Below are 15,413 nucleotides of genomic sequence, written 5' to 3' on the forward strand. Positions count from 1 at the left end.
CTTCTATTCTCTTCCATTGGTCACTTAAACAAATTTACAAGAAAAAAAAACCCTCAAGAAGTGGGTGAAGGATATGAACAGACACTTCTCAAAAGAAGACATTTATGCATCCAACAAACATATGAAAAAAAGCTCATCATCACTGGTCATTAGAGAAATGCAAATCAAAACCACAATAAGATACCGTCTCATGCCAGTTAGAACGGCGATCATTATAAAGTCAGGAAACAACAGATGCGGGAGAGGATGTGGAGAAAGAGAAATACATTTACACTGTTGGTGGAAGTGTAAATTAGTTCAACCATTGTGGAAGACAGTGTGGTGATTCCTCAAGGATCTAGAACCAGAAATACCATTTGACCCAGCAATCCCATTACTGGGTATATACTCAAAGGACTGTAAATTATTCTGCTATAAAGACACATGCACATGTATATGTATTGAGGCACTGTTCACAATAGCAAAGACTTGGAACCATCCCAAATGCCCATCAATGATAGACTGGATAAAGAAAATGTGGCACATATACACCATGGAATACTATTCAGCCATAAAAACGGATGAGTTCATGTCATTTGCAAGGATATGGATGAAGCTGGAAATCATCATTCTCAGCAAATTAACACAAGAACAGAAAACCAAACACCGCATGTTCTCACTAATAAGTGGGAGTTGAACAATGAGCACACATGGACACAGGGAGGGGAATATCACACACTGGGTGCCTGTCAGCAAGTTGGGGGCTAGGAGAGGGATAGCATTAGGAGAAATACCTAATGTAGATGATGGGTTGATGGGTGCAGCAAACCACCATGGCACGTATATACCTATGTAACAAACCTGCACATTCTGCAAATGTATCCCAGAACTTAAACGTATAATAAAATAAAATAAAATGAAAAATAATCCCATTAAGCGCTGCTATTGATTAGCTACACTTTTTTTTTAGTGTTTTCTCTAAGGTCTATAATATACAACATTAACTTACTACAATCTACCTTCAAATGATGCTATGCATCTTCATGCATGTAGTGTAAGAATTTTAGAACAGTGTATTCCATATCCCCTTCAGTCATCATGCTATTTTTTCATAACACTTTACTTCTATATAAACTATAAACTCTACAATATATTTTCACTATTTCTGATCTAAAAGAAAAATGAGAAAATATATTTTATTTTACCCACCTATTTACTATTTCTAGTGCTTTATCTTCCTTTATTTAGATCAAAATTTCTATCAGGTGTTACACGTTTTCTGCCTGAAGAACTTCCTTTAATATTTTCCATTGTGTAGGTCTGGTGGTGATGAAATCTCTCAGCTTTTGTCTTTATTTTGCCTTTATTTTTAAAAGTTATATTCACTGTGTATAGAATTCTAAGTTTACAGGATTTTTTTTTTTTGACAGAATCTCACTCTGTCACCTAGGCTGGAGTGCAGTGGTGTAATTTTGGCTCACTGCAACCTCCGCCTCCTGAGTTCAAGCAATTCTCCTGCCTCAGCCTCCCAAGTCACTGGTAATACAGGCATGCTCCGTGATTATATAATTTCTTAAGAGACATCTGCTGTAATGCTTGTCTTTGCTCCTTTGTGACTTATGTGTATTTTTTTCTTTTCTCTTCCGCTTCTTTTAAGATTTCATTTATCCTGGTTTTCAGTGGTGTGTGTGTGCGTGTGTGTGTGTGTGCATTTAATGATGTTTTGTCTCCTTGTTCTATTATTTTAAGAGGAGTACACCATGATTGTTAAGTGCATCAACTGCTCTTTTAAAATCTACCAGGTATTTACCTTTTTAATATTATATTATATGTTATATACATTCATGATTGTTATTGTATTCTTAGTGGAATGTCCACTTATCATCCTATATATTCTATATTGTCCCTATTTACCTTTACTTATAGTTTTTACCTTAAATTCTATTTACTTCATATGAATATTGCTCTACCACTTTTTTCTTGGTTAGTATATATCAGGTATACATTTTGCCATTCCTTATTTTTAACCTTTCATATAATTTTGCTTAAGTATGTCTCTCTCTTAAAAAAATTTTTTTGAGATGGGTTCTCACTCTGTTGCCCAGGCTAAAGTGCAGTGGCTATTCACAGACATGATCATAGCACACTACAGTCTCAAACTCCTGGGCTCAAGTGATCCTCCTGCCTCAGCTTCCTGAGTAGCTAGGACTATAGGTGCATGCCACTGTACCAGGCTGAAGTGTGTCTCTTATATGTAGGATGTAACTGGATTAATTTTTAAGATTGAAATATGAAAGTTTAATACGTTTACATTTATTGAAATTGTTGATAATTCAGAATTATCTCAGCTATATTATTTGTGTATTATCTTAAAAAGAAGAGAGAGATGGAGTCCCATTATGTTGCCCAGATGGTCTTGAAATCCTGACCTCAAGTAATCTTCCTGTCTCAGACTCCCAAGTGCAGGAATCACAGACATAAGCCACCATGTCCAGCCCATGTTTATCTCAATCAAGCCTTTTCTTTGCTTTTTCTCCCTTTTTTCTCTTTTACTGCCCTGAAAAATTTTTCATAATTCCTCCTCATTTTTTCTGTGCTGCTTCAGAAGTTATACATTCTATCCTATTCTTTCAGCTTGATCTTAAATTTTTTAACTCACATGTTTAAATTTACAAAGTCTGCAGTATATAAATCTCTACTATTTTCCATAAAGATACAATGATCTTAGAATGCTTTAATTCTCATCTTTCCATCCATTTGACCTTAAATAGTATTTTCATTCTACTTTGTTTCAAATCCCATGAAATAATGCATTATCATCGTTATTAATTTCTACTGAACATATTTATTTATATTTACCAATATTTTACTAACTTCTTTGCTTACCATTGCTTCTTACATTCTGATATTTCCTTTTGGTTTGATTTTCCATCTCTCAGAATTCTTTAGTAATTCATTCATTGAGACTCTACAAGTAATAACTCTTTTAGTCTCTGACTATCTGAAAATATCTGTATTTCACCCTCACTCTTGCTTGATTTTTTAGGTAGACATAAAATTCCAGGTTAGGAATTATCTTAACACTTTGAAGACATTTCACTGTCTAAAGCATTATTATTTTGGGAAATTTTTCCATCTAATTTTGTTTTCTTTGTTGATGAATCTGTCTTTTATCTCTGCTAGTTTTAAGGATGTTTATCTTTGATGCTCTACGGTTCACTATCATGGTCTGTATCATTTATCACATATCATATGTCTAGATACAGATTATTTTTATTCTACTTGGAATTCACTGTGATCCTTCAATTTAAAAAATTCATATATGTATATGTATATATATATATATATATATAATTTTGAAAAAATACTCTCTTCAAATACTGCTTCTTCCTATCTCTGTTCTGCCCTCCTGAACCTTTATTGATATAAATTGAACTTTCTCATCCTATCCACCATGTCTCTCAACTTATATTTTACCTTTCTAAACTCTTTACCACTCTCTGGTGTGATTTCCTCAGTATCTCCAAACACATTAAATTATTTCTTTAGCTGCATTTATCTATTATTCTACTCATCATCTACTGATCAGTGTGTGCATGGATACCTTTTTCACATGTCAGTTTTTTCTTCATATTGATCTGTTTCCGACTTACTGATTTTTATTCATTCCTTTAACTTTTTAAATGTGTTTATTTTAGAGCTGGCTGTGGTGGCTCAAACCTGTAATCCAGCACTTTGGGAGGCTGAGGCTGGAGGATCACTTGAGGCCAGGAGTTTGAGATCAACTTGGGAAACATAGTGAGACACTATCTCTATAAAAAAATTATAAAAATAATAAAAATACGTTTAAAAGCCTCTTTCTGATTGGCCTAGTATTTCTAGTTCCGGGGCATAAATTCTTCCACGTGTTACATCTGATCATATTGCCCTTCAGTAGTAGCTCATTTCCTTTGGAAGTTTGTAATTTTTAACCATGAATCCATTTTCTGTAGACATTGTTTTCCAAGGGAATCCCAAGCACCCTAGGTTACAAGAAATCTCTCTTTTAGGAAATTTCACAACTGCCTTAGGGTCTTGATTTCACTGATTTTGGACCAGATGTTAGTGTTAACTCCTTAGTTCAGTAGCCTCACCATTTTAATCATGTGAACTGCAGCCACACTTCCATGCTGCACAGGTCTGGGATTCCACTTTCTCTCAGATGACTTTTTCTCACCCATTGCCCAGGAGATACAGGAAGCTCTTTGATACCTCTCCACATTGATGGTCACAATTTTTCTGCCCTTCTGTAAACTTCCAACTTTACATTAGTTTTACTTCTTCACAAGTAGGAGGCCTGTGGTCTAGACTGTCCTTCCCATGTGGTTATTACACCCCAGCCCATGAAAATTAAGGCCTCTATCTAGTTCTGAGATGTCAATGAACATTTTTTAATTTTGGTTCCTACTCACTATTAAATTTAAATTCTTTTTTGTTTCTGGCACCTGGTGATTTTTCATTCTTGTTTAGAGCTTGATTAGACACTTATATTATAATGTTTTTCTTTTGTGGGTTTTCAATTGGCCAGTTTTACCATAAGGCAATCCCTCCTTTTGCTACTGGTCTGTCAGGCTATTCTTGGATTTATTTCTTTCTCTAGCCTAAGACTCAATCAATTATATCTTTCAATTTTAGTTAGCAAGTGAATGATTAACTACATCTAAACAAGAGCTTTCTCCAAAACAGCATGGAATAGGAAGGAAAACATCAGATTAATTTCAAATAACCACTCCCTGTGGGATAAACAAAATGTGTCCATAAAGTCCAGCACAGTGCCTGACACATAAATGCTCAATAAATGGCTGGTACTATTATTATATAATTGTGAGAAGTACCATATTATCTTCTACAGGTAAAAGAGAGGGGATAATCTTAGCAGATGCTAATATAGAAATCTTTATGAAGTTTAATCACCAAGTTGACAAGCTGAAGAATAGAATTTAATTGCTTTCTTGGATATTAAAAGAGAATCACAAAACCTGGAACAATTATGGTTTTCTCCTTCATTTTTACAATTTAGAGTCCAGGCAAGATCCATTGTCTGAGGAACATTTTTTAATTTCAAATTATGCTTAGCTGGGAAAAAATAATATTTTCTCCCTAAGTCCCCAAATTACATTTTTTACTGAAATCATCTAAAGTGCTCATTGAAACTTTTGGACAAAGTATTCAGCCTTATAGAGAATAATCAATCTAGAATATGACATGAGAAATGAATAAAAATTATTATTAACTAACCCACATAAATCTAATAGGTAAGCACAGATGGGTATTATGTTTCTAAAAAGACTTAAAATGTTTAGAATGGACTTGTTCACAATGCCCCAATTTTATATCATGTAACAATCAACAAAAGTAATATTTAAATACTTTGGAAAAGTTCATTGAGACATTAAATTTAACAAGGCAGTATTCAATAAAATGACAGTATCACTTTTGTCTAGGTGGAGGATGAAAACAAAATAACACCAAAAGCAAAGCAAGGAAATAAGGTGCTAAAAAGTCTAATCCAGAGAGATGATACCTAAGATATGACTTAAACCAAACCACCCTATGGACACCCCACCAGAAAAAAATTGTATTACGAAATCACCTCGGAAATGAGGCCAAAGTTCAAACCAGTGAACCCAATAGCAAAGAAAGAAGATACAATTTACTTTTAAGAGATATCCATATTTGTTGTCAATTAAAAATTAAACTTCCTATTCATTCTTCTATTAAAAATAGTACATTTGAAGAGATATGCTATTACTAATGAAACAACTGATAAGTATAAGTTTGTTTATAATTACTTTCACTTTTGGGATGATACCAAATTGATCAGTACATTTTTGACAGTGACCTAAGCTAATATTACTATATGCAAAGTATACATTCTAAGCTCGTATTACTTGTGCTTAGTAATTAAATAGTAATCTTCATAGAATAATGTTTCATAAAGTTTTCATAAATAATGATAACAAACAGTAACATACGGTTGAAGATGCTTGGCATGCCAGGTTTAATTCCCTTTGTTTGTACAGAAGCTCCTGGTTGAGGTACAGCAACTCTATGAAGGATAAGAAGAGTATAACCAATCATTATAAAAAGAGCCTCAAATGAAAAACAAATCAATTGGTTCTATTCAGAATTTATTCTAATTCAATAAATTTAGAAAATATACAGGTAAAGTTTGTTGAATAATACATTAAAATACACTAATAATATGAAAAATATCCATATATAAAACAACTCAAATACTGCAATAGATTGAAATTTTAAGGATTATTCCATAAAATGGAGCATTAATTTTATTAAATATTAACTGAAGATAATATTTTTATTCTTTATGACAGAAATTTAAAATTTACTGCATGCACGGCAAACGAATAATCAAAGTGAAGAGACAACCCACAGAATGGGAGAAAATATTTGCAAACTACTCATCTGACAAGGGATTAATAAACAGAATATATAAGGAGCTCAAACAAAACTGTAAGGAAAAAAGCTAATAATTGATGAAAAATGGGGAAAAGATTTGACATTTTTATGAGAAATGAAATTTCTCTAATAGACATTTCTCAAAAAAGACAAACAAATGACAAACAGGTATATGAAAAGGTGCTCACATCACTGATCATCAGAGAAATCCAAATCAAAACTATAGTGAGGTATCATCTCATCCCAGTAAAAATGGTTTAAATCCAAAAGACAGGCAAATAACAAATGCTGACAAGAATGTGGAGAAAGAGAAAACCCTGTATAATGTTGGTAGGAATGTAAGTTAGTATATCCAGTATGGAGAAAAGTTTGGAGGTTTCTACAAAAATTAAAAATTGAGCTACCATATAATTGAGCATCCCCCCCTGCTTGGTATATACCCAAAAGAAAGAAAATCAGTATATCAAAGAGATAGCTGTACTTCCATATTTGTTGCAGCAGCTTTTACAATACCTAAGGTTTGGAAGCAACCTAAGAGTCCATCAACAGATGAATGGACAAAGAAAATGTGGTACATATACACAATGGAGTACTATTAGGCATAAAATGAATAAGATCCTGTCATTTGCAATGACATGGATGGAACTGGAGATCATTGTGTTAAGTGGAAATAAGATAGGCACAGAAACATAAACATTGCACGTTCTCACTTATTTGTGAGAGCTAAAAATTAAAACAGCCCAACTCATGGAGATAGAGAATAGAAGAAGAATGGTTACCAGAGGCTGGGAAGGGGAGTGGGGGAGTTTGGGAGAGGTATGGATGGTAATAGGTACAAAAATATAGAAAGATTGAATAAGTCCTACTATTTGATAGCACAACAGGGTGACTATAGTCCATAATAACTTCACTGTACATTTTAAAATAACTAAAAGACTGTGTAATTTAATTGTTTGTAACACAAAGGATAAATGCTTGAGGGGATGGATACCCCATTCTCCATGATGTGATTATTATGCATTGTATGCCTGTATCAAAACATCTCATGTACTTCATGAATATGTGTACCTAACATATACTTACAAAAATTAAAAATAAATAAGTAAAAATAAAATAAATGCAATGGCCTAGTTTTTATGTTTTCTTTGTTCAAAAATTATGGAAAACAATCTGGCCTGCCTTTCCAATTTCGGTTCATAGTTTTTTAATAGCCCCATGGTGCTTTAAACCTTCATGCTTTTCTTTCTGCCTGGAACAATCCTATGTCCCTTTCATTTGCCTGGTTAACTCTTACTTATCCTTCAAGATTTAGCTCCAGCATAATTTCCTACAAGAAGCTTCCCCTGATCTCTTGCCAAGGCTAACTGCCCCTTGTATATGCTATTATAGTACTGTGAATAAACTTCTATCATGGCATTCACCATATCATACTGAAATTACAGGTTTAAAAGTCTGTCTCTTTCACCAGACTTAGCTCTCTATGAAAGTATGAACTCATCCTTATCAGTTACATCTGCTATGACCCTATTTCCAAATAAGGTCATATTCAGAAGTCCTGAGGGTTAGGACTTCATCATATGAATTTTGTGGGGACACAATCCAACCCATAAGTCTGCCCTCTGGTCCCACAAAATTCCTGTCCTTCTCATATGCAAAATAGGTTCACCCCATCACAACATCCCCAAAAGTCTTATCCCATAGCAACAAAATCCATTGATCTGTTGTTTATAAGAAACATACTTTACCTATAAAGATATATGTAAACTGAAAATAAAAGGATGGGAAAAGATATTCCATGTCAATGGAAACCAAAGAAACCACAGGAGTAGCTATCTTTATATCAGACAAAATCAATTTTGAGACAAAAACAATAAGAAGAGACAAAGAAGGTCACTATATAATGATAAAGGAGTCAATCCAGCAAGACAATATAACAATTTTAAATACGTATGCACTCAACACTGGAGCACCCAGATATATAAACCAAATATTATTAGAGCTAAAGGGACAGATAGGCTGCAGTACAATAATAGCTAGAGACTTCAACACCCCACTTTCAGCACTGGACAAATCTTCTAGATAGAAAATCAACAAAGAAATATTGGACTTAATCTGCACTGTAGATCAAATGGATCTAATAGATATTTACAGAACATGTAATCCAACAGCTGCAGAATACACATTCTTTTCCTCAGCACGTGGATCATTCTCAAGGATAGATTATATGTTAGGTCACAAAACAAGTCTTAAAACATCCAAATAAACAATATCTAGCATCTTTTCTGTCCACAATGGAAGAAAACTAGAAATTAATAACAAGAATGATTTTGGAAGCTATACAAATAAATAGAAATTAAACAGCATGTTCTTCAATTACCAATGTGTCAATGAAGAAATTAAGAAGAAAATTGAAAAATTTCTCGAAGCAAATGAAAATAGAAACAAAACATAACAAAACCTAAGGGATACAGCAAAAGCAGTAGTAAGAGGGACGTTTACAGCTATAAGTGCCTCCAACAAAAAAGAAGAAAAAAGTCAAATAAGCAACCTAATGATGCATCTTAAAGAATTAAAAAGGCAAGAGCAAAACAAACCCAAATTAGTGGAAGAAAACAAGACCAGAGCATAAATAAATAAAATTGAAATGAGAAAATCAATACAAAAGATCAATGAAGCAAAAAGTTGCTTTCTTGAAAAGTTAAACTTACATTTCACCAGACTATGAAAAAAAGAGAAAGGATCCAAATAAATAAAATTAGAAATGCAAAAGGAGCTTTTACAACTAATACTGCAGAAATTCAGAGGTTCATTAGTGGCTACTATGTACAACTACATGCCAATGAAATGGAAAATTTAGAAGAAATGGACAAATTCCTAGACACATACAACCTACCAAGATTGAACCAGGAAGAAATCCAAAACCTGAACAGACCAATAACAAGTAATGAGATGGAAGTTGTAATAAAAAGTCTCCCAGTAAAGAAAAGCTTGGGATCCAATGGCTACACTGATGAATTCTACCAAACATTTCAGGAAGAGCTAATAGCAATCCTACTCAAACTATTCAAAAAAATGGAGGAGGAAGGAATACTTCCAAACTCATTCTGCAAGGCCAGTATTACCTTATAACAAAACCAGACAAAGACACATCCATAAAAGAAAACTACAGGCCAATATCTCTGATGAATTTTGATGCAAAAATCCTCAACAAAATACTAGCAAACTAAATTCAACAATATATTAGAATGATCTCTCATCATGACCAAGTGAGATTTATCCCTGGGATACCAAGATGGTTCAACATATCAACAGAATAAAGGATCAAAACCATACAATCATTTCAATTGATGCTGAAAAAACATTTGATAAAATTCAATATCCTTTCATGATAAAAACCCTCAAAAAGCTGTGGATAGAAGGAATGTACTTCAACATAATAAAAACCATATATGAAAGACCCACAACTGGCATCATACTGAATGGGGAAAAACTGATAGCCTTTCCTCAGATTTGGAAGACAACAAGGATGCACACTTTCACCCCTCTTATTAAACACAGTACTGGAAGTCCTAGCTAAAGCAATCAGACAAGAGAAAGAAATAAAGGGCATCCAACTTAGAAAGGAAGAAGTCAAATAATCCTTGTTTGCAAAGGATATGATTTTATATTTGGAAAAACTTAAAGACTCCACAAGAAAACTATCAGAACTCGTAAACTCACTAAAGTTGCAGGATACAAAATCAACATACAAAAATCAGTAGCATTTCTTTATGCCAAAAGTGAAAAATGTGAAAAAGAAATAAAAAAGTAATCCCATTTACAACAGCCACACACAAAATTAAATACCTAGGAATGAACATAACCAAACAAGTGAAAGATGTCTATAATGAAAACTATAAAACACTGATGAAAGAAATTGAAGAGGACATTCAAAAATGGAAAAATACTGTATGATCATGTATTAGAAGAATCAATTTATTACAATGTCTATACTGCTGAAAGCAATTTACTATTCAATGCAATCCCTGTCAAAATACCAATGACATTCTTCACAGAAATAGAAAATACCATCCTAAAATTTAGATGGAACCACAAAAGACCCAGAATAGCCAAAGCTATCCTAACCAACATATGCAAATCAATGTGATATATCATATCAACAGAATAAAGGACCAAAACCATACAATCATTTCAATTGATCAACACACATATCCATACACCTAAAGTGAACTCATTTTTAACAAAGGTGTCAAGAACATACACTGGGGTAAAGACAGTCTTTCCAATAAATGGTGCTGGGAAAGCTGGATATCCATATTCAGAAGAATGAAACTATACCCCTGTCTCTCGCCATATACAAAAATCAACTCAAAATGGATTAAAGACCTAAATCTAATACATCAAGATATGAAACTGCTACAAGAAAACATTGGGGAAAATCTACAAGACATTGGTCTGGGCAAATATTTCTTGAGTAATACCCCATAAGAACAGGCAACCAAAGCAAAAATGGACAAATAGAATGACATCAAGGTAAAAAGCTTCTGCACAGCAAAGGAAACAATCAACAAAGTGAAGAGACAACCCACAGAATGGGTGGAAATACTTGCAAACTACCCATCTGACAAGGGATTATTAATAACCAGAATGTACAAGGAGCTCAAACAACTTTACAGTAATAAATCAAATAATCCAATAAAAAATGGACAAAAGATTTGAATAGACGTTTCTCAAAAGAAGATATACAAATGGCAAACAGGCACATGAAAAGGTGCTCAACATCACTGATCATCAGAGAAATGCAAATGAAAATCACACAAGCATTTCATTTGATGCTGAAAAAGACGTTTGATAAAATTCAACATCCCTTCATGACAAAAACCCTCAAAAAGCTGTGGATAGATACCATTTTACCTCAGTTAAAATGGCTTAAATCCAAAATACAGGCAATAACAAATGCTGGTGATGATGTGGAGAAAAGGAACTCTGTACACTGTTGGTGGGAATGTAAATTAGTGCAACCACTATGGAGAACAGTTTGGAGGTTCCTCAAAGAAACTGAAAATTGAAATACAATGTGATCCAGCAATCCCACTGTTGGGTACATACCCAGGAGAAAGGAAATCAGTATACCAAAGAGATATTTGCACTCCTATGTTGTTGCCGCACTGTTTATGATAGCTAAGATTTGGAAGCAACCTACATGTCCATCAACAGATGAATGGATAAAGAAAATGTGATACATATACCCAATGGAGTACTATTTAGCCATAACAAATGAGATCCAGTGATTTGCAACAACATGGATGGAACTGGAGATCATTATGTTAAGTGAAATAAGCCAAGCATAGAAATATGAACATTCCATGTTCTCACCTATTTATAGGATCTAAAAATCAAACATTTGAACTCATAAAGGTAGAGTTTAGAAGGACTGTTACCAGAGTCTGGGAAGGGTAGTAGGGGGGTGCGGGGAAGTGAAGATGTTTAATAGGTACAAATAAACAGAAAGAATGAATAAGACCTACTACTTGATAGCACATCAGAGTGACTATAGTCCATAATAACTTAATTGTACATTTAAATGTAACTAAAAGAGTGTAGTTTGATTGTAATACAAAGGATAAATGCTTGATGGGATGGATACCCGATTGTCCATGACATTCTTATTTCACATTGTATTCCTGTATCAAAACATCTCATGTACCCCATAAATATATATATACCTGCTATGCACCCACAAAAATTAAAAGTTAAAAAAATTTTAAAAATAAATTAAAAATTTTACCTATTACTTATTCACAACCAAAAACTGCTGTGCACCTGGGCACACTCTAAAAGATTGGAATTTTTAAAATTTTAAAATCCAAAGTGATTCTGCACTCTGCTTTAGGAGTGTTTGGGCTTTCCTGACACTTTAAAGAAACAAAAACTTCCAATCATGTACAATTCATAATGTATGGATGTTTTGTAGTAAAGACCCATGCTTAAAAAACTGGTGAGCAAATATAAGCTATAATGTTCTTGTTGTTCAAGAAAATGGAAGAATGACCTTGAGAGTGACACTACCTCCTTGGTTTCAGAGGACAAGGGCTCCCTTTTCAATTCCAAAGGTGTGTTCATTTCCTTGGTTCCAGAGTGCAGGGCCATCACCCAGGGTTGTAGGAGTGGGGATGCTACCCAAGTGGGCCCAGGGGACATAAGACTGTGACAAAAAGAATAATTCTGAAGCCTTAAAGACGAATGCAATTTATTTGCCTTGCTAGATTTTGGAGTTGTTTGTGACCCATGATCCCCCTTTTCCTTCCAATTTCTCCCTTTCAGAATGGGAGTGTCTATCCTATACCTATCTCATCACTGTATTCTGGACAGATAACTTGTTTGATTTTATAGGTATACAGATGAGGAAGAATTTTTGCCCCAGGATAAATCACCCTGATCATGGATGGATGAATTACATCCATATGAGATTTAGATGAGATTTTGGATTAGAATTGATGCTGCTGTGGGATAAGACTTTTGGGAATGTTGTGATGGGGTGAACCTATTTTGTATATGAGAAGGACAGGAATCTTGTGGGACCAGAGGGCAGACTTATGGGTTGAGTCGCGTCCCCACAAAATTCATATGATGAAGTCCTAACCCTCAAGTCTTCTGAATATGACCTTATTTGGAAATAGGGTCATAGCAGATGTTACTGATAAAGATGAGGTCATACTGGATTAGGGTGGTCCCCTAATCCAATATGACTGGTATCCTTATGAAAAAGGTGAAATTTGGACACAGACACTACACAGAGAGAACTCCATGTGAATATGAAGGCAGAGATTGGGGTGATGCTTCTACAAGTCAAGGAATGTCAAAGATTGCCAGCACACTAAGAGGCTAGGAGAGAGGCATTGAACAGATTCTCTCTCGCATCCCTGAGAGCAGCAATGCTGTTGACATCTTGATCTTGAACTCTATCCTCCAGAATTTTTTTTTTTCTTTGAGACGGAGTCTCGCTCTGTTGCCCACGCTGGAGCGCCAGTGGGGCGATCTCGGCTCACCGCAAGCTCCGCCTCCCGGGTTCACGTCATTCTCCTGACTCAGCCTTCTGAGTAGCTGGGACTACAGGCGCCTGCCACCACGCCCGGCTAATTTTTTGTATTTTTAGTAGGGACGGGTTTCACCGTGTTAGCCAGGATGGTCTTGATCTTCCGACTCGTGATCCGCCCGCCTCGGCCTCCCAAAGTGCTGGGATTACAGGCGTGAGCCACCGTGCCCGGCGCCTCCAGAACTTTGAGACAACAAATTTCTGTGTTTAAGCCACTCAGTTGTGGTATTTTGTTATGGGGGTCCTAACAAATTAATACAGCTGAGAAGATGGCCGAATAGGAGCAGCTCCAGTCTCCAACTCCCAGCGCGAGCGACACAGAAGACCGGTGATTTCTGCGTTTTCAACTGAGGTACTGGGGTCATCTCGCTAGGGAGTGCCGGACAATCGGTGCTGGTCAGCTCTGCAGCCTGACCAGCGTGAGCTGAAGCAGGGCGAGGCATTGCCTCACCTGGAAGCGCAAGGGGGAAAGGAATCCCTTTTTCCTAGCCAGGGGAACTGAGACACACAAAACCTGGAAAATCGGGTAACTCCCACCCCAATACTGCGCTTTAGGAAACAGGCACACCAGGAGAATATATCCCACACCTGGCCGGGAGGGTCCCACGCCCACGGAGCCTCCCTCACTGCTAACACAGCCGTCTGCGGCGATCTATCCGCAAGGCAGCAGCGAGGCTGGGGGAGGGGCGCCCGCCATTGCTGAGGCTTAAGTAGGTAAACAAAGCCGCTGGGAAGCTCGAACTGGGTGGAGCTCACAGCAGCTCAAGGAAGCCTGCCTGTCTCTGTAGACTCTACCTCTGCGGACAGCGCACAGCTGCAGTCCATAGGGGAAAGAGCGGGGCGGTGCAGACCGAACGACTCTGTCTGACAGCTTGGGGAGAGCCGTGGATCTCCTAACGAGGAGGTTGAGATCCGAGAACGGACAGACTGCCTGCTCAGGTGGGTCCCTGACCCCTGAGTACCCTAGCTGGGAGACATCCCCCACTAGGGGCAGTCTGACACCCCACACCTCACAGGGTGGCGTCACCCCTGAGAGGAAACTTCCAAAGAAAGAATCAGACAGGTACACTCGCTGTTCAGCAATATTCTATCTTCGGCAACCTCTGCTGCTGATACCCAGGCAAACAGGGTCTGGAGTGGACCTCACGCAATCTCCACAGACCACACAGACAGTCCTTCTGACTGTCAGACGAAAACTATCAAACAGGAAGGACACCTATACCAAACCCCCATCTGTACGTCACCATCATCAAAGTCCAGAGACAGATAAAACCACAAAGATGGGGAGAAGCAGGGCAGAAAAGCTGGAAATTCAAAAAATAAGAGCGCATCTCCCCCTGCAAAGGAGCGCAGCCCATCGCCAGCAACGGATCAAAGCTGGTCAGAGAATGACTTTGACGAGATGAGAGAAGAAGGCTTCAGTCCATCAAACCTCTCAGAGCTAAAGGAGGAATTACGTACCCAGCGCAAAGAAACTAAAAATCTTGAAAAAAAAGTGGAAGAATTGACAGCTAGATTAATTAATGCAGAGAAGATCATAAACGAAATGACAGAGATGAAAACCATGACACGAGAAATACGTGACAAATGCACAAGCTTCAGTAACCGACTCGATCAACTGGAAGAAAGAGTATCAGCGATTGAGGATCAAATGAATGAATGAAGCGAGAAGAGAAACCAAAAGAAAAAAGAAGAAAAAGAAATGAACAAAGCCTGCAAGAAGTATGGGATTATGTAAAAAGACCAAATCTACGTCTGATTGGGGTGCCGAAAGTGAGGGGGAAAATGGAACCAAGTTGGAAAACACTCTTCAGGATATCATCCAGGAGAACTTCCCCAACCTAGTAGGGCAGGCCAACATTCAAATTCAGGAAATACA

At 36.4% G+C, this 15,413-nt stretch overlaps 1 protein-coding gene across 1 annotated transcript in view; it reads right to left on the reverse strand.

Annotated features, from left to right (window-relative positions):
- RADX (RPA1 related single stranded DNA binding protein, X-linked) overlaps positions 1–15,413 on the reverse strand; it is an 80,053-nt gene that overhangs the window by 30,949 nt on the left and 33,691 nt on the right. Inside the window, 2 exon segments of the mRNA XM_033201373.1 lie at positions 5,990–6,067; positions 12,491–12,614. Of these exon segments, the coding sequence (XP_033057264.1) occupies positions 5,990–6,067; positions 12,491–12,614 (202 nt within the window).

The sequence above is a fragment of the Trachypithecus francoisi genome, unplaced genomic scaffold (genome assembly GCF_009764315.1).
Source record: "Trachypithecus francoisi isolate TF-2019V2 unplaced genomic scaffold, Tfra_2.0 Lachesis_group6, whole genome shotgun sequence".
NCBI lineage: Eukaryota > Metazoa > Chordata > Mammalia > Primates > Cercopithecidae > Trachypithecus > Trachypithecus francoisi.